Genomic DNA, 20,237 nt, shown 5'->3' with positions numbered 1-20,237 from the left:
AACCCAGGGTGAGAACAGTCTGTCTGAAATGCGACAGTAATACCTAGCTCTTATACAGCGTGTGTCATCAGTAGAACTCAAAGGAGGGCAACATCATTATCCTCTTTTTGCCAGTGGGGAAATTGAGGCACGGGGAGTGGGGCAGTGACTTGCCCAAAGTCACCCAGTAAGCCAGTGGGCGAGTCCCAGTCTGGCGCTTTTCCAATAGGCAGCACTGCCTCCATATGTACAGTGCAATGATTTCAGATTTGCCATGAGAACAATGGGCAACTGATAGGATTCTTGACTAGACTGCACACCTTTTGGATGCAAGTTCTTCCACGTCAGAAAAGATGGATTTGCCACCCAGTAGAGGTATGGATATCTTGTAGTCTTTGCAGTGTTTGCACATTTACAAACAAATGTATTTATGTGTACTGGCAAGTTATATTTGCAGTGTACACATGTTATAGGGCAAGATTCCGATTTCACTTATATTGGTGTAAATCTGGAGTAACTCCATTGTAATTAAAGGTCTGTACACAATGAATATATAAATCAGTTCTCCAATTGTTGGCACACCTTTATTACAACATGATATTAATGACGCTTCCTATTCACCTTTAGCTGATAATAGCAATCTCTCTTGCTCAGACTTAGTTGCAGATGGGCGAATCTGTTATTATTATGTGTGTCTTGAGAGTTCCCAGAGGCCAGACCCCCATTGTGTGCTGTAAAAACAAAATAAAAGCTTTATCCTGAAGAGTTTACAGCCTAAGTCTAAGATGACAAGACAACAAGTGGAAGCATTTCTAACATGTCCCTTTCTTGGGGTGGGGTGGACAGGAGTAGGCATTGCTGAAACCTATGCACAGCTTGCTTACATCCAGGACAAGTTCTAAATCAGTGGTTCTCAGTTTGCAGCCCGCGGGCCACTTGAGGCCCAATCAGCACAGAGCTGTGGCCCATGTGACATCCTCAGGGCCATACAGGTAGTATTGGACGCGGCCCACAATGGTAAATAGGTTGAGAACCGCTGTTCTACATAACCAACACAGACAAAGCATTTTGAGCTGCTTCCTGGTTGCTCCTACATATCAGCCTATGCTCTGAGAGAGGTTCTTCTGAGGAGATCCCTACCAAGAAGGGCAGGGCACTTAAGAGACCAGAACCCATGTGAACACATCAGAGAGCATTCACTGGTGTCAACGGAGCTGTGCCTGTTCACACCAGGTCTGACCATTCAATGCACGTGGCCAGGCCACTGTACTTGGAAGTGCTTCAGCCCAAGTGCAATACTTCATACACGTTTTTGGAATTCATTTAAACCCCTTTTCTCTAGTGGCAAGGAGCCACCTAGATGAGTGTAATCCAAAAATAAGTGTTGTAGATTATAAATAGCTCCTGCAGACACAAGGAACATATTCCAGAGAAACATTTTGGAAGCATTGCCTGAAAGGCGGGTGAGTAAACAGAGGCAGTTTAGGCCAACTTTAACTAAGTGCCAAGACATGCATTTCTAGCTTTATTCGAGTTTCTTCCGTTGCTCAGTAAAATGAGTTGCAATCATGATTGTTCCAGTGCTCACTCCTTCATTATATGTAGGTAGTTTTACAAAGGGAAATGCTGACTGAACTTTTGTGGGGTTTGTTTATACAGCGGTTCCTGGGGAAAAAAATCTTTCTTCTCGGCATTTAAATCATTCCCACCCGTTTGGGAGGAAAGAGGAGATTTGGTTTTCTGGTTTTTGTCTGTATTTTTCACCTTTCTTTCTTAAATCGCAGCCTTGGAAAAGGTGAAAGATCAGACATGTAGTGTTTGCTGGCTGCCAGGGACAGGTAGCATGTGCAAGGCCATTTAGTTTAAGTTCTGTGCCTCCATTTTGGTGGTTCTTTTAGGACTCTAACAGAGGTAATGAATAAAAGACCTTTAAATAGCAGGTTGAAATGTTCATTGCTATCTATCTAAGATACTTATGGCCCCTGTAGCAGGCTGGGGCCTGCCCCTTTAAGGACTAGGGAGCCTCAGGCCAACCTGCCCTTTTCAATTTATCAGACCCATCTGAGAAGGCGGGGAGGGGGCACGGGGGCAGTGTTCTCTATCAATGGCTGAAAAGCCCTAGTTGAAAGGGGTTGTGGTAGAGAGGTTGGTTTCTCTGTGACTAGCCTAGCAGAGGAGGAAAGAGTGAAAGGTCTCTAGCAGCCTGTACTGATTGTAAATGTTATGTTTGTTTCAGTTATTAAAACGGTGCCGTGGAACAAGGGCCTGAAAGACTCAGAAGGTGGCAGTGAGTCCTTCCTGGGAAGAAGAGGAAAATGTGAGCAGGTGATTGGCCCTGGGATTGAAGGGGAAAATGAGACTGTGGCTAGGCTGAAGCCAGAGTGGGTAAAGTGTTGCTGCTATAGTCCCCGTTACCATAGTACCTGACCACCTTAAAGTTTTTAATGTATCTATGTATGTAGGGAAGTGCTATTATTCCCACTTTATAATTGGGGAGTTGCGGCACAGAGATGAAGTGACTTGCCAGTGACCCACAGTTTGTGAAGGAGCGGGACACTGAATCTAGATTTCTCAAATCCCAGGCTAGTGCCCTAGCCAGTGGTTCCCAAATGGGTTTGGGAGGTTTGTGAAATGTTACAGGGGTTCTTGTGGGGGGTAAGGGAAATCCCTAATGATGGACAGAGCTGTCCCTAGGGACTCTGGTAAGCACGAGGCCAGCAGCCTGGAGCCCCTGAACTTCCAAGAGCTAAGCAGATCAAAGCAAGCATATCTATCACACTGAGGAGATTTAAACTTCAAGACTCCTTGTAAGAAATGGAAAGGGAGGTGGATATTTTTTGCTGTTTTTAAAATTAAATAGGCAGCTAGTATTGTTTTTAAAATTATTATGAAGAACAAGTTTAAGGTTTGTTGTAACGTGCGTTGTTTGCCTGGACTGCTCAAGACCTGAATGCTTGTGTAGGAGGAACTCTTTAAGTTGGCTTCTTAAATACCTTCATGCAGTTTCACATCTGATACTCCTTGATGAAACATAGGAGCCTTGTCTTATAACAGGCTTATTCAAAGTGATACAAGCTACGAAAGTGAGATCTTGGAAGAGTTTTGCCATTTTCATACTGTAATAAAAATACTGTAATGATAAATAATAATTAAGAATAGTGTGTAATAAGCATGTCATTAAAACAAATTTTATATTTCCAAGATCACTGCTCGCATAATTTATACTCAGGTAAAGGAGAAAATCCCTAGAACTATTCATTTTTAGGAAGGAGTTCGCGAGACTTGACATTTTAGTGAAAGTGGTTCACAGGTTGTTAAAGTTTGGGAACCACTGTTCTAGACCCTCCTTGCTGCAACATTGGGCTTGAGTCTCCATTGCCCTGCATCTCATGCTGGCATTTAGAGTAGTGCAAAGTAGCTGTAAAATGCTACTAAATCACAGGAGTAGTACCATGTCTACAGTACCACTTCTGTCGGCAAAACTTATGTCACTCAGGGGTGTGGAAAAAAACACATCCCTGAGTGACGTAAATTTTGCCAGCATAAGTAGTATTGTGCACAGTGCTACGTCGGCAGGAGAGCTTCTCCCACTGACAGCTATTGCCGCTCGTTGAGGTGGTTTTATTACGTTGACGGGAAGCTCTCTCCCATCTGCAGAGAGCGGCTACACGAGCAATCTTATAGCGGCGCAGCTGCATCAGTACAACGGTGCCACCACTGAGAGCGTGTTAGTGTACACATGGCCTCGTGCTTGCCTGCTGTGAGGTAAGTGAGGGTTAGAGGTAAGGGGTAGTAGAGAATTGGACCCAATTCACGAAGTGAGAGGATTGCTTTATTTCTGCTACTGTGTTGTCCACAAACAGATCGTTATTTGTAGAGTTGGCTAGCTTTGATAAATCAATAAGCTCTAACCAGACCTCGGAGCTCTATCACAATAACTTCAAATTCATACCAATTAAAATAACAATGGCTACAGCCTTAATACACAGCCAGGTGCTACAGTCCAATTCCAATCAGCAATGAATCCCCCTCCCCCGACCCCACACAAACCCTGTTTTCTCTCTCTCCCTGCAACTAGCTCCATCTGAAATGCCTGAGGAAACGTGGGCAGGCAGGGAAGAGTCACGGGGTCTGTAACTGGTATTCAGCCTTGGATGGGATCTCAGTGTTGCCCATTGTCTGGTGTGCTTGGTAGGCCAGAATCAGTAAAGCTGACATAGGCTACAAGGAGCTTAAAATCACATCTCTGCAGTGGATGGGCTGTGTGTGAAATGGCCCAAGTGAGGCCGGCTGGTGAGACTGTTTGAATTTCTGAGCATGGCAGGGCTTTAATTCCCATTGGATCTCCACAGACTCGTTCATTGGCAGGAGCCACTGAGAGAATGTGTTCAATCAGCAGCTGCTCCGTCTGCCCTGGCCACCCTGACAATACCAGTTCACTGATGCCCCTTTTTTGCTCCCCCTGCCCAGCAAAGGGGCGGTGGGGACGCTAGCTACTGCGATAGCCTCATTCCTTGGCAGATAGGCACCTAGGCTTAGCCTGGCATAATACCGTGTAAACTTTGCAACAAATCTGTCCTGGATGTAACGAAACCTTGTAAAACCCAAGTATGCATATAAATTCTATCACAGAGCCAACACTCTAAGGGATGATAGTAATTGGTCCCTTTATTATCCTCTTTGTGAGCTTGATGCTAGAGGGTAACATCCCAGACTCCTACCATCAAGGCAGTATGTTACATTACCCACAATGGACAAACAGGAGGTCAGACTAGATAATCTAATGGTCCCTTCTGACCTACAAAAGTTTGTCCCAAACCTATGAAAGTCATGGGAGCTCAGGTGCCAGTCTTTAACAAATCACTTCAGCTGGCAAAAGAAACAATTATAATACGAATTGCACACATAGTGGGAATGGGGAACAGAAACACAGTCCTTCAGTTTCAGATCCACAGCCCTCAACCACTTGAACTCAAGGAGAAATCCTTTAGCTGATATTAATGATAGGACGTATACGGCACCTGTGGGGCAGCTGCTAAAAGGTAACATCAGACTAGTACATACAAAGACCATACATTCAATGGTGACTATTTTAGGAAGGGTTGGAGGTGATGGGGATCAAGCCCAGCGTCAATATGCATAGTTATGACTAGTGTTCATGCAAACAAGTAAATCTAATCCCCCCCCAATCTTTATTTTATTCACACACAGCACCAATAATCTCTTACTGTAAGACTGGCTGATTGTGAGGCCACAGCGACAGATGGGGATATCACAAACTGGAGATTATGGCACTTTAGCATGAACTCAGGGCAGATGGAAATTGACATCTATGAGGGGAAAGGTCCTTCTCAAAGGTAAGATTTATTTTTTCTATTTATCTTAACTTGTACTTTGATAAATTGTCTAATGTTTTTTTTTCTTCACATATTGATATGAGAAAAATCTTTTCCCAACGTGCACAGTTTGCTTCCTGCCTAATCTCAAACTTTGAAGTTGTTTTATGCACCATTGATTGTTTCAGATCAACATTTTCCAGGTTAATCCCCCCCCTTTTTTTTAAACCTGTCATTAGTTTTCCATTTCTTCAAATCCCCCAAACCACTGTTTTAAGTTTTCTGAACCTCAATTGTGCATTTCAGGGAATTCTGGCTAGAAAGAAAACAATGTTCCTCCTAAAGTAGAGATCATTGGCTACAGTAAATAACTTGTGCTTTTAAAAGTTTAAGTACACAAACTACTTTTGCTACTGAATCTACAGTGTGACAGAGAAGATTCAGCTTTCCAGAATGACCATGATCATAACTTGATAGTAACTAATTTTCAGATGATTTGTAACTGATTTTTATTTGCAGTGGTCACTCCTTACAGGAAAAATAGCCTTTTATCTTTTGACAAAAATGTCCTGGCTTTCATGGGAAGGGACTGTTTAAATGAGGTAGTTTAAGTCACTTGCCTTCTGACCCCTTTCTTTGACATTTGATTGAGTGCTGGGGGTGTTTTTGCAAAGAGTGAAGAGTAAATAAATAAGGAGTAATTGAGCTGTCACATGTTGTAGAATTAGGGCCATAGCCTGCTGTTGTCCTGGTACCATACGCCATTAAATTAGAGTCATTGGGGAGAATTTGGCCCATCTCTCTGACGAGTTGCATGTGTTTCACTGAAGATTAGAATGGATAAACTCCAGGAACAGCTGTCTCATTCAGAATACAAATGGGGGTGGGGATAGTTTATGTATTAAGCTGGAAAGGCAGCATGCAGTCTGGAGTAATTAAACTGTTTGGAGATGAAGAGGGATAAACATTATTATTATTCCCTTGCTAGTGAATATATTGCATATTTAGGGTTTAGGTCAGACTGCTATTATAACCTCATGTTTTTAGATGCTTAGAACTTTTTGAACAAATCTAATTTTCAGTTTAAATGCCCTGTGTTTATTTTCAGTCTCTAGGGTTAGGCTTGTTACATTTGGGTTAAATCTTTGTCCATTTTTATGTGCAGACGGAAAATAACTTTCTGTCAATAGATGTAGAGACTTCTTATGGCGCTTGTCTTGCCAAAGAAGGCAGGTGCAGCCAGGCCTGATGATTGGGATGACTCTGGCCCCGCTCCACAGAGAGAATTAGTATCCTAAACCCCAAACCCTGCCTAGCATGCTGGCTCTTGCGTCAACCCCATTGTTAGGCATCTGTCTCTCCCCATGCATTATACAGGTAGCCTAGGTGCCTGACTCAGGGTTTGTGGATCCCATTGTTCCAGTGATTTTTCTAGGTGCCTAGAAGTTAGGCATTGTGATGCTCAGTGTTGCAACGTGCAAGTCCCTCTGTGGATCTAGGCCTTTCTCCATTCACATGCAGTGGAGAGTGTGGTCCCCTCAAACTGCAGTGCACAGCTAGAATTCCTCCTTCGGCTCCCAACCCTTCTCAGCAGCCCCCACCCAAAACAGAGAGTGGTTCGAAGCGACAATCTGGCCATAATATTGCTGCTGGTTACATAGGTGTGGCTTAGTGCTGCCTTTCACAGTGGAGTTATGTAGTGATTATGGTTACCAACTTTCTAATGGCACAAAACCGAACACCCTTTCCCCGAGGCCCCGCCCCCACTCGCTCCATCCCCGCTCCCTCTGTTGCTCGCTCTCCCCCACCCTCACCTACTTTCACTGGGCTGGGGCAGGGTGTTGGGGGAGGAGGGGGGAGGGTGTGGGCCCCAGGAGGGAGTTTGGGTGCAGGAGGGTGCTGGGGCAGGGGTTTGGGGTACAGGGGCCGGTGGCGCTTACTATGGCTCCCAGGAAGCGACCACCAGGTCCCTGCAGCCTCTAGACACATGGGCAGCCAGGGAGGCTCTACACGCTGCCCTTGCACCTGTAGGCATAGCCCCCACAGTTCCCATTGGTGGCAGTTCTCGACCAATGGGAGCTGCGGAGCTGGCCCTGGGGGTGGGGACAGCGCGCGAAGGCTCCCTGGCTGCCCATGCATCTAGGGGCTGCAGGGACCTGGTGGCTGCTTCTGGGAGCCGCACAGAGCTAGGGCAGGCAGGGAGCTTGCCTTAGCCCTGGGCCCCTGCTGCGCCGCTGATCGGACTTTTAATGGCCTGGTCAGCAGTGCCACTCGGAGCCACCAGGGCTCCTTTTCAACCGGGCGTTCCAGTCAAAAACTGGATGCCTGGCAACCCTAGAGATGCAAGTTTTTGACTATGCAACTCCGGAAGAACACATGAAATCAGCACAATAGTGTGTTAATCTCCTTTTTCCCGGTAAAACAGGGACAAGTAAGAAATTAAAATTTGTACATTGAACATGACCGTGTTGTCATCTTGCATTCGAACACTGAAATACCTGTGAGCTGCTGCTCCTCAACCCCTGCCGAGCTTCAGGGTCTTGTTCATTTATTAGGCCCACATTTTCCAAAGTAACTAAGGGACAGATTTTTAAAAGTATTTAGGTCCTGGGTGCTAATTTCTGGGTGGGTAACTTGACACCTTCAAGGGGCCCAGATTTTCTGAAGACCTACCCTCTGAAAACCGGGCCCTTTTAAGGTGTCTCAAATTGGGGGCCCAGAATCATTAGTCACTTTAGAAATTTTTTAAGCCTAACCACTGTGATGTGCCGGGAGATGCACAAATGAAAATCAATGGATATGTGTAAAATATTTTGTCTGGGTTGGCAGGTTTTTATCAAAAGCATTCTTTAAGGATGAATATATGAATATATATTGGAAATATATTTAGCCTCCCAAACGACACCACTGCAGTCATGAATAACTAACTCCCTGGGTCTGTCTTGAGGTGTGCCCTCCTTTAGAGTGTTCACAATAAAAACTTGGATTAGGTCACATATTTGCCTCCCATCGTGTAATGTAAAAACAAGTGGATAGCATGTTTTTAAAGTTAAAATGCGATTGAAGGGAAACCTCCAAAGTAGAGTGATACTGAGGGATAGCAGACACTGATATAGCGTGCACAGAAGATAGGTGACTCATGAAACCATTCAAGCCAAAGTTTTGAAAAGTGGACACAGATGTTGTGTGCTTCAGTGTTAAAGTGCCTGTCTTATATTGAGTGAACATTTGAGCCTAATTCTCATATCACTTATCTCTAAGATTTTTCCATATTCCCAATAGTCCATTTAACTTGCCATTGCTATTTCTAGCTCAGAAATTCTTCAGTAGAATAAACTATGCATGAGCCTTATTTACAACTGACATAACACATATTTGTATCCATTCCCCCTAATCGATGTGTTGCTCTCCTGTTACAAGGGTTGTCGTCCAATCAAGGAGCAGAAAATACACCACAGGACCACACACTGCAAATAATGAATAATTGAAGGGACTGTTAATAGTATTACCATAAGCACCTAGAGGCCACAACTGAGAACAGGGCTCTATTATGCGATGCAAATAGAAATACCGCTGGCCCTGGAAAGCATAGTTTAAATAAACAAGGTGGACCAAAGGTACAGATGTTACAGAGATTAAGTGAGTTGCCCAAGGTCACACTGGAAGTCTGACAGAATGGAGAACTGAATCCAGGCCTCCTATGCCTTTGGGCACGTCTTCACTACCCGCCGGATCGGCGGGTAGCAATCGATCTATTGGGGATTGATTTATCGCATCTAGTGAAGACGTGATAAAATCGATCCCTGATCGCTCTGCCGTCGACTCCGGAAATCCACCGCGGCAAGAGGCAGAAGCGGAGTCGACGGCAGAGCAGCAGCGGTCGACTCGCCACTGTCCTCACAGCCTGGTAAGTTGACCTAAAATACGCAACTTCAGCTACACTATTCACGTAGCTGAAGTTGCGTATCTTAGGTCGACCCCGCCCCCCATAGTGTAGACCTAGCCTTAGTCACAAGTACATCTTCCTTGCAGTTTTCAAACACATTGATTAATGGTGTATTGCTCTGTGAACACTGAGTTCATGCACAGAAATCAAAATTGGTTTGTGAATTATTTGCAAACCAAGAAAAGACCAAGCTGCCAAATTCCTGGTTTGATGCTGACTATTCAGTAAGCTCTCTTCTAGATTCCAGGCCTTATGCTCTACTCATGGAACCACACGGAGTAAGGCTCCTGAGATCCATGCCAGTATATGGGTGGCAGAAAAAACTCCTTCCTGATTAAAACTGTATCAGTCATTTCTGTCCCATGCATGTGAGCAAGAATCTCCAGGGTTGCATTTTCTTTTGCATATAAAACTACATGCCAAAGTGATGGTTACTCTAGCAATGATACAACTGGACGGAATGGTTTGAAAACTTCACAGCTCCTCACAGAGACCTTGTTCTAATAATTGTAAGGATTAAATCAAAGGGGACGGTTTTGTTTTACTGTTTCTAAATTTAGAATGATGACCAAAGCCTTGTCAAAGAGGCCAGGACTGACAAGAAGCACATGCACACCTCAGAGGCCATTGGTGACTGATAGCCAGTATACCGTGAAAGATTTCACATTCTTCAGCTCTAATCTCTTATAACAAAATGAAACCCAAAACTAACCTGAGAGAAAATGTCTGCTCTGTTTAGTGTCCTCTCATGTGCCATATATGTTGTTGTGTATGTTTTTGGTGGATTAGAGCTACTGTTTACTTATTTTCTGCTTGGTCAGCAGTGCTATTGTTTTAGTGGACATTTTCAAACGCCATTTGTTTTTGTTAGTAATCTAAGATGAGCTCTGTAAGTATTTGTGAAAGGGAGAAAGCAGTCTTATGTATTTCCGTTCAGTAGCTGTGACGGACTTTAGAGGCAAAGCATGATGTTGTCCATTGTATAGATGTATCTGAAGTATCGTTTCCCGAAGTTACCTCTCCATCAGATGGGATAAAGCTACACAAATCTAATTGAATATACCTTCAACCAGTATTAAAGGATTTCTAATGAAAATGTCTGATAAAAGTTTAATGTTCCTTGTCCCCAAGTTGGATTAAACTCCATAATAATGATAATGACAAGAGTGCCTTCCCCACTCTGCTTCCCTGCCTACTTGTTTTTATTAAATATCAATTTGTACAATAGCAGCTAGAGGCCCCCTAGTCAGGGATTGCATCCCACTGTACAAGGCAAGTAAAAGAAAAAGTTCTTTCCCCAAAGAGCTTGCTGTCTTGGTGTGTGAGAAATGAGATAGATGAAGTAAATAGATGGGTAGGGTAACTACTGTTCCCTGCTAGAAGTACTCCCCTCTCTGCTTCCTGTTCCCTTTTTGTAGCTCTGATCCCTCACCACCACCCCCTATATCATTCTCTTTGCACCACCAACTTTTTAGCTTCTTTCCCCACCTCACTTCTGCTCTGTCATCCCCTCCCAATTGTTCCCCACTTCCTTCTGTCTCACTTCCTTTTCCTGCCCTCTCTGAATGCAATGAATTCACATCTGCTTCCACCAGGGCTGAATGTGGCCACCCATGTCAGTCTCACTCACCCCTTTGCTTTTCGTTCCTCAGTTTCTTTTCTCCTATTTACCCCATTGCTTCTCTCTCCCCCCACACTCCTCCCTTCTGTTTTTCATCTCTATCCTTCCTCTTGCTGCTCTTCTGCTTATCCTCCCAACCGTTCTCCTTTTTTTTTAAATCCCATGTCGCCATCTCTGCCAGTTGTTCTTCTCTCCAGTCTTCTTTGCTCTGCCTTTCTCTTCCCCATTCCACTAGTCCTCTGCTTATTATTCCCTTCTCTGTCAGCCACTAACTGATTAGGAAGAACTGCTTGCCCCCCCTCCATAGACTAGTTATTGCATAATTATTCACTAGAGATGAAGGATTTCTTGCACCTTCTTCTCTAGCATCTGGTCCTGGCTACTTTCAGAGATGGGATGCTGTACTAGGCTATTAGTCTAAGGCTACGTCCTCACTATGGGGGCGGGTTGATTTAAGATACGCAAATTCAAATTCGATGTATCGGAGCTGACTTACCCCGCTGTGAGGACGGCGGCAAATCGACCTCCGCGGCTCCCCCATCGACGGCGCTTACTCCTACCTCCGCTGGTGGAGTAGAAACGTCGATTCGGGGATTGATTGTCGCGTCCCGACGAGACGCGATAATTCGATCCCCGAGAGATCGATTTCTACCCGCCGATTCAGGTGGGTAGTGTAGACCTGCCCTGAAATAGCATGGTAATTCCCAAGTTACCCAACAGAGGGATAACTTAGATGTATAAACTTCAGGTCTTGGAATACTCCTTGGAACCATATGTTCAAATCTGAACAAATTACGTTAGTTCAACACCATGAAGTTTAGAGGCCTTTCTTATAAGAAAAGTAATATGCAAAAAGCAAAAAATGGCTTGCGCACCTTTAATGGATTCTTTGATATAGAAGGAAGACCTGAGAAATGTCTTCAAAAAACTTTTTCCTGTTTGTTTAAACATCAGGTCTGTTCTGCCCTGATTTCACTAGAAGGATTTAATGATAACTGGAGTACAGAGGAGTATGACCGCAAAGATACATGGTGCAAATGAAACCCAGATGAGAGTGGTGGTGATTTTTATTCAGACTGTTTAAAATTTGTTCTTTATTTAACATCTTTTTAATTCACACACATGGGAGACGATTGACAAGATGTCTCTGTTAAATATCAGCACACTCACTCTCTCAATAAAGGGCTAAGAAAGTGCACAATGCACATCTCTGAAACTTCCAGCGAGACTCCTAGCAAAACCAAGAAAGACCAGACTTGCTAGAAGTCTTGTTGGAAGTTTTGCTATTTCTAAGGTATGTGTGGGGGCAGGAGGCACCCTTTTTGTGCAGAGGAAGGAATACTTTAAAGTCATCTTTATAGATCATAATCACCCTTTATGATTTCAAATGTTTAGGGGCAGTACCCAGCACAATGGAGCTTTTACAATGGAGCTTTTAGGCACTAGCATAATAGTATATTAACTCAAGGCGTCATGATCTCTTCAGAGATGTATTTCGGATGAGTCAGGGCTTGCCATGGTGTCCTTGCACATTACACTGCACCCTGCTGTGGTGCAATGTCCTAGACAGTTGTGCCCTCCTGCTCCAGATGTGGGCATATGAAAGATTCTTTATTAATGTGCGGTTGATTAACCTTGTTTATGAAATACTCAAACTACTTGCGAAATCCAAGAAAAAACATGAATTTGTATGATATTTAATCGATATTATCATTTGTAAAAACACATAGGGCAACAATGTTTGTATTCCTGCATAAACAACATCAAGAAAATTGTTAATATGCACCACGATTATGCTGAATTCCTCATCTCCTTTTGAGACTGCTCCAAAAGTTCATACGCAGCTTTATCAACTTTATACATACTTGAGTTGTGCAAGTCGAAACAAAACAAAGTTTGCCTCGATGCAAGGACAAGCATCCCTCACACCAAAAAGCACTTTATGCCTATTTATTGTATTAAAAAAAACAAACAAAAACCTCTAGATTATTCCTGCCTGGGGCAATCGGAGCACTTCAGTGTTTTCTTAACCAATGGCACACTTAACACTTTTAAAAATGTAACCCTTGTGCTCCTAATGGGCTTGGCTGCATGTCCATTTAAAAATGAGACAAAGCAAAGAGATCAAACAACATCTTTTATGTGTTAGCTGGTAATAAAATTACTAATTGGAAAAACAAAAAGGCCTGTGTTTGGATATTATCTAAACTTACTTAAACTTGTTTAGTTTTATATATCATGGTGATAACTAAAATCTTGCTCATACTGTATTTTTTAGGCCCTGATCTTGCAAAGATGTAATTTACATGCTTAACTTCATATGTAAGTAAGTTTCCTTAAAGCCAATGGGACTACTCACATGTCAAATGAAGCAAGTGTAAACCTTTGCCAGAACGGGGCCTTTGTTGCTAGTTTTTACTAAAGATAAACAATATTGTTGATACTACAAATATTCTTACATAAATGGGTGACAAACATAAAACAATAACCGTAGCATAGGTACTGAATTACAGTGCCTACATATTACAAAAGTTACAGTAATGATTTACAAAAATCTATACATCCCACTTAGCCTATCTTTATAGAAAAAAATAAATAAATCCGAGACTTTCCCAACGTGTGAAATTTGGAACTTATCTGAAGTGTGGTGTTATGATTAGAGGGGATGTGGCAAAGTCCTCCCATTTGAGTCCATCTCTTTAAATTAAAAAATAATCAAAATTTAGGGGGAGAATTTTACTTCTTGTGAAAAATGCTGGATTAGCATCACTAGAAAATAGTTCTTTTGTTATTCCACAGGTAAACAGAATATGGGGTATAGTAGTGCAAGCTTCTCTTCCTTTCAAACTGTTATTGGATACTATCCACCTTGAGGAGGGGAAGGGAAGGAACATTATATGGAGACAGGTGCTTACAAAGCCCTGAGATCCAAGCACCAGTTCCTGTCTTTTGTTCCCTGTTATCTCAGAATTTAAGTGAGGCTGAATGAGAAGTTTAGGGCTTACCCCTGCCAGGAACACCCCTAATGCTCATTGACTTCAGTGCGGTAGGACTGGGCTCTGTCTCTGCCTACTCCTTATTTTGTACATAAGGAACTAGAATGGAAGAAACACTTAAAACTCCCAATAAGGACCATATATGCGTTAGTGAGATACAGAAGCAGGTTATTATAATTGTGAGATGGGACCATCAAGTACTCCCAAAACATAAAAGCACACATTGAGAAAAGCAGTTTTGCTAGTGTACATAATAGAACAAAACTGTTTACTCCTGAGGTTATTATAGCAAAGCAGAGTCTGGTTGGCAGTTCAGGGGAAACTTCTGAAAGGTCCTAAAATTAAGTTGTTCCAGTTTGTCTTAGTGATATTGGACAATTTATTCACAGGATGGCCTTATTCATCGTAGTGAGGTCAGCAGGGTTAGTGGTGGGAGTAAAGGGGTCACAATCTGGTCTTTAAACTCTGTTCCTCAGTTTCTCCAGCTGTAAAATGGGGTTCTAATGCTACTTCTGTAAATTGTTTCCAGCACTACAGGTGAAAGGACTGTAGCTGTAAGCACTAGCTTTTGCCCACAAGCTTTTCATTGTTGTAGTCAGGACCCCTACTATCAAAGCCCATTTAATGTTTCTCAGCTCTCCTCCCAATTTGCAAAGGTAGGTTCATTTGGGGGGGTTTGTTCCTCTATGGTATTTGCTCCCAAAGGGTTTTTAACTATAAAAACAGGATGACATGGTGCAGAGGGCCCCAGCTGATGCATTATTTTATCAGTTGATCTCCCTTGTGTGAATGGCGTGGAAGGGGTAACTCTGCATAAGGGTAAACAACGCTTGTAGCAGAGATCCTGTGGCTATGTTGTCCTTGTGAGAGAGAAATGTAAGATAAGGCTGGATCTGGAAGGCAGCCATGTGCCGACACTCAGCCTCCCATCGTTCCTACCGCCTAGGGCAGCTTTAGATTGTTGGCTTTTTCTGTCCGAGTCTTTCGGTTTCTTGGACCGTTCGGTTTTTTTTCCATCAAAGTCGCTCTCGCCCCCGCCCTCCCCTCTTCCCCACGTGTTTCGTTCTCTTCCTCCGGCGGTAGGATCGCGGGGCAGAACAGAGAACAGGGCTAAGTCTGGATCGCGAGTCATTAAAAACGGACAACGACAAGGGCGATTTCCCCGCGTGTAACACAGGAGCGTAAGAACGGCGTCTCCAGCAGCACTGGGAGATCCCTACGCTAGGAAACTGACTCTCTTCCCCCCCATCTAGACCCCCCATAAATACACCCCCCCCTCCCCGACAGCCACTCAACTACAGAGCGGCTTGCCTCCGCACTAGCCTGCGGACAGGGACACAGGCTCCAGGGAACTTCTCTCCCGCGTCCAGTCCCCCCTCCTGCTGAAACCCCTAGCTACTCCTGCCTGCCTCCTCCGCAACATTTGGTTACCCCCGCGTCTGCCCCACCCCCAAGCCCCCCTAGTTATCCCTGCCGGCCCCCTCCGCAACACCTGGCTACCCCAGCGTCTGCCTCATCCCCGAGCCCCCCTAGCTACGCCTGCCTGCCCCCTCCGTAACATCTGGCTACTGCAGCGTCTGCCTGGTTCCCGAGCTCCCCTAGCTACTTCGCCTGTCGCCTCTGCAACATCTAGACACCGCCAGCCTTTGCCTCGTCCCCTAGCTGCCCCTGCCTGCTCCCTCTGCAACATCTGGCTCCCACTATCCTCACTGCCCGTGCTTCTGGCTGGGACTCCCAGCCCCCGGGTACCGCTGCCCGCTCCCTGTGGAACATCTGGCTGCCGCGGCCGCTCCTCTCCAGGCCGCCCCCGCGCTAACATCTGGCCGCTGCTGTGCCGCCGCAGGGGGCCGCTCTCCTCCTCAGCAGGCGGGGTAGGCAAGGGCTGCGGCGCTGCTCTCCGAGGAGGCCGAGGGAGCCGCGGAAGCAGAGGCCGCCCGATGGTGCTGCAGGGCGGCCCAGGAGGGGCTGGGCGGCGTCGGCTGCTGCCCCGGAGCCTGGCTGCCCTGCTCCTGTTCCTGCTCCTGGCTCTGGGGCACACCTGGACCTACCGGGAGGAGCCCGAGGAGCGCGACAGGTGGGTCCCCCGCTTCGCCCCGCCGGGGCCGGCTCCCAGCCCGCGCCGCGTGAGCCCCGGGCTGCACCTGGCAGCCCCAGTCCGGGGCGCCCCCGCCCGGCCCCCCTCGGGCTCTGGCTAAAGCCGCCTCTTCTCTCCGGCTTCTCCCGCAGGGAGGTTTGTTCCGAGAACAAGATCGCCACCAGCCGGTACCCGTGCCTGAAACCCAGCGGCGAGCTGGCCACCTGCTTCAGGTGAGCGAGCCGGGGCCGCGGGCGTGTGTGTTACCCTGACTGCCCCCTTCTCTGTGTGTGTGTGTGTGTGTGTTACCGGGACTTCCCCCTTCTGTGTGTGTTCGTGTGTATTACCAGCACGTGGGACTGCTGCCTCCGTGTGTGTGTGTGTGTGTGTGTGTTACCGGGACTGCTGCCTCCTTCTCCTCTGTGTGCCGTTACCAGCACGGCATGTGTGTGTATTACCAGCACGTGGGACTGCCACCTCCGTGTGTGTGTCAGTGTGTGTTACCGGGACTGCTCCTGTGTGTGTGTGTGTTACCGGGATTGCCTCCTTCTGTGTGTGTGTGTGTATGGTACCAGCATGTGGGATTGCCACCTCCTGAGTGTGTGACACCGTGCCTTGTATGGTATGGTCACTGTGTTATGAGAATGTGTGTACTTGTTACCAGAATGAGACTGCCGCCGCCTCCTTTGTTTGTGGGGAAGTGCATTGTGTTGTGATAGCTGGTGTGTGCTTGTTGGTATGAGAATATATGACCATCTTCTTGTGTGTGTGACACTTGTGTGTTGTATTCTGTAGTTACTGTGTTGTGAGAGTGTGTGCTTGTTACACAGTGTGACTGCTGCCTCTAGTAGGCGTGTATGACTCTTGTGTGGCAGGGGGTTGTGTTGTGATAGTGTGTGCTTGTCTTTGTGTGTTGTGATTGGTGTATTATGGCACTTGTGTGGTTGTTGTATTGTGGTAGTGTCGTCATCAAACACACACAGCCTCCCGAGGACTGTTGTGCCAGGCAGAGTGGCCACAGTTGCTGGTGTGGCACCAGATATTGTGTAGTGAAGTTCCCAGACTTGGCTCAGTCCTATGAGTGGGTGCCTGTCTGTATGAGAATGCCTGACAGTCTCTCCATGTGTGTTATGATGGATGTGGTGTTATGGCACTTGTGTGACTGTTGTGATCAGCGAGTGTGTGGTGACAGTGAGAGTGTGTATTTTGTGTGTGTAAGAGTGTGTATTTGGAGTTTGTAGGCTATGGGGCGCTGATAGTAGTACACATGTAAACATTCATGACAGTCCTATCGAGAAGATGAATAGCTGGTTTAACGGTTGCATGTTGTTTATAAAAGTTGTATCTAAAGTCAGCCAGAAAGAAATGTTTAACGTTTGATTGGCTCTGTCATGTTCCCTTGCAAAGTCTTTCAGCAGCTGTCTGCTTAGCGCTTAGACTCAGGGAAGTCGCTCTGTGGAGTGAATGGGAGGCAGTGTATTCAGCACTTGCTGTGGTGACGTTGAATTAGGGACTGTAACAGGTAACCCCCTCTGTACTAGTAACATTTGCTAAATTATAGCCGCTCTCCCTCCACAGAAAGGTACAGCATGGGAAGTAGCAGTACAGGCTTCCAATCACATTGTTCTGGTAGTATTTGTCTTAATCTTAACCTTGAGTGAACAACCTACAGGCGTAAGGGGATAATTCAATCCCTGGGTCCATTTCATAGTTGACCTCTCTGCTGTGACTACCAACAAAGGGACCAATAGTGACAAACATTTTTTTTTTAGATAGATATTTGTCTATTATGAACCCACTGAAAACACCATCATATTATTATGGCTTTCAATCATTGCTGGTTTTCATCTGTGCCAGGCTATAGCATATGTCTTAGAAGTGACTGGTTTCATATTCCACAGGAGTGCAATTCAAGGGAATGATATTGATCTATGAAACCCTGCATGATTTGCATAACCGACACGTCCTCTTGCCATGCACTAACTAGGGCTACATTTAAAATTAGCCAACATGCCCTAGTTAGCAGCCCCTAGATTTGAATGTTTGGGGCGTGCTGGCCAGATGTTCTCAGTGGAGTGGTCTTGGACTGTGGAACTCACTTTCCCTGTTGATCTGAAAGAGCCTGAGTTTAACCTTTGGGGTATGGTTCATAAATCCATCTATTTACTCAGGCCTTTGCCTGAGATAAGTTGATGGAAAGGATGTTATGTCTTTAAGGATGGCCTTCCCGTAGTTATTGATCAGAGATACTGTCACTGAGTTTCCACTTTTTATTATATGTTTGTAAATTTGAGGAATGTCCTTTTTATATCCAGTTGTCTGCAAGAAATTGTCAAAACTAGAATTGTTTCTAACTTCTATAAATGTATCCAGAGCCTTTGACAAAGACATAACCAGCAAGCAAATGAATATCTAATTACCAATGTCCTCTGAGTAATTAGTCTCTCTCAGACAAGATGTTTAGCCTATGAGAGGCACTTCCCTCTACACAGCCACTTCCAGAAGTAACTGCATTGGTGTGTGTGTGCTAAGTGATCTGCTATTACATATAGGGAGCATGCAATATGGTGAAAGCACTTTAGTGCTAGTGAAAGGCATTAAAGAAATCCATAAATGATAGAAGACAAAGAGGAGTTTTTAGAAACCTCTTTTGGTGCCAGATTGTTTTTCTTTTCACAATGCCTTTTATTTAGTATAAATATAGGTGGTTTGGAAATGTAGCTTTGCAGTGCACATAGGTTCTGCCTCCACTCTAACTGTAAATGGGGAATTGTCACTAGTGGATGTGTTTCCAGTGGGATCCCTCAGGGAACGGTTTTGGCTTTACGCTGTTTAACATTTTTATCAGTGACCTGGAAGAAAACCATCACTGATAAAGTTTGCAGATGCCACAAAAATTGGGGGAGTGATAAATAATGAAGAAGATAGACTACTGATTGAGAGAGATTTGGATTAATAGGTAAACTGGGAGCAAGCAACATAGGTGCCGACTCAGGGGGTGGTCTGGGGCTGGAGCACCCACGGGGAAAAAATGGTGGGTACTGAGCACCCACCGGCAACCCCCTTATCGGCTCAGCCCCACCCGTGCCTCCTGCCCATCGGCGGGCCCCACAGATCAGCACCTCCTGCCTGCCGCAATCAGCTGTTTCATGGCACGCAGGAGGCTCTGGGCAGGAGTGGGGAGGAGCGAGGACACAACGTGCTATGGGGAGGGGGTAGAACTAGGTGGGGGCGGGGCCTTGGGGGAAGGAGTGGAATGGGGGTGGGGCTTAGGGCAGAGCCAGGGATGGCGCCCCCGCCCCCGGCACTTTGAAAAGTCGGTGCCTGTGGCAAGCAAACAATGTGTGTTTGAATATGGATAAATGTAAATGTGTACATCTAGGAACAAAGAATGTAGGTCATATTTATAGGATGGGGGATTCTATGCTGGGAAGCAGTGACTGAAAAAGATTTGGGGGTTGTGATGGATAATCAACTGATCAGAAGTTCCCCGTGTGTAAAGCTGTGGCTAGAAGAGCCTATAGATCCTGGGATGCATAAACAAGGGGATCTTGAGTAGGAGCAAAGAGGTTTGATACTGATGTGACCACTGCTGGAATACTGTGCCCGGTTCTGGTGCTCACAGTTCAAGAAGGATGTTTATTTGGAGAGGGTTTAGAGAAGGAGAATGACTACAGGATTAGAAAACGTGCCTTATAGTGACGGACTCAAAGACCTCAATCTATTTAGCTTAATACACAGAAGATTAAGGGATGACTTGATTATAGTTGATAAATATCTACATGGGGAACAAATATTTAATAATGGGCTCTTCAATTTAGCAGAGAAAGGTTTAACAAGATCCAGTGGCTGGAAGTTGAAACTAAACAATTGCAGACTGGAAATAAAGTGTAAATATTTAATAGTGAGAGTAATTAACCATTGGAATAATTTACCAGGGGCTGTGATGGATTCTCCATCACTGACCATTTTAAAATCAAGATTGGATGTTTTTCTAAAAGATCTGCTCTAGGAATTATTTTGGGGAAGTTCTCCAGCCTGTGTTATGCAGAAGGTCAGACTAGATGACACAATGGTCCCTCCCGGCCTTGGAACTGATGAATCTATGAACCTATAACTACATCTGGGGTTACAGAATATACCAATGTAGATGACCAGCCAAAGGGAAGTCACAGTCCAGTCACTGCTGTCCACAGAAAGCATTAGTATGTCATCACACACTCTAGAAAGGGTTGGATGGTGCCATGACTCAGTCCTTTTTTCTTCACTGGTCCCTGCCCCAACC

At 45.2% G+C, this 20,237-nt stretch overlaps 1 protein-coding gene across 2 annotated transcripts in view; it reads left to right on the top strand.

The window, feature by feature from the left end:
* Positions 1-2,059: 2,059 nt before the first annotated feature.
* CCBE1 (collagen and calcium binding EGF domains 1) overlaps positions 2,060-20,237 on the top strand; it is a 184,551-nt gene continuing 166,373 nt past the window's right edge. The window contains exons 1-2 of one of the 2 annotated variants that reach the window (XM_034773938.1): positions 2,060-2,304; positions 5,191-5,336. In XM_034773938.1, coding sequence (XP_034629829.1) covers positions 5,281-5,336 — 56 coding nt within the window. In that variant the 5' untranslated portion in view covers positions 2,060-2,304; positions 5,191-5,280. Of the gene's footprint in view, positions 2,305-5,190; positions 5,337-14,668; positions 15,953-16,104; positions 16,186-20,237 lie in introns of those variants that run through there. The other variant, XM_034773937.1, reaches the window with a different exon arrangement.

Source organism: Trachemys scripta, chromosome 6 (genome assembly GCF_013100865.1).
Source record: "Trachemys scripta elegans isolate TJP31775 chromosome 6, CAS_Tse_1.0, whole genome shotgun sequence".
NCBI classification, from domain to species: Eukaryota; Metazoa; Chordata; order Testudines; family Emydidae; genus Trachemys; species Trachemys scripta.
This window is presented reverse-complemented; position numbering and strand designations above follow the sequence as displayed.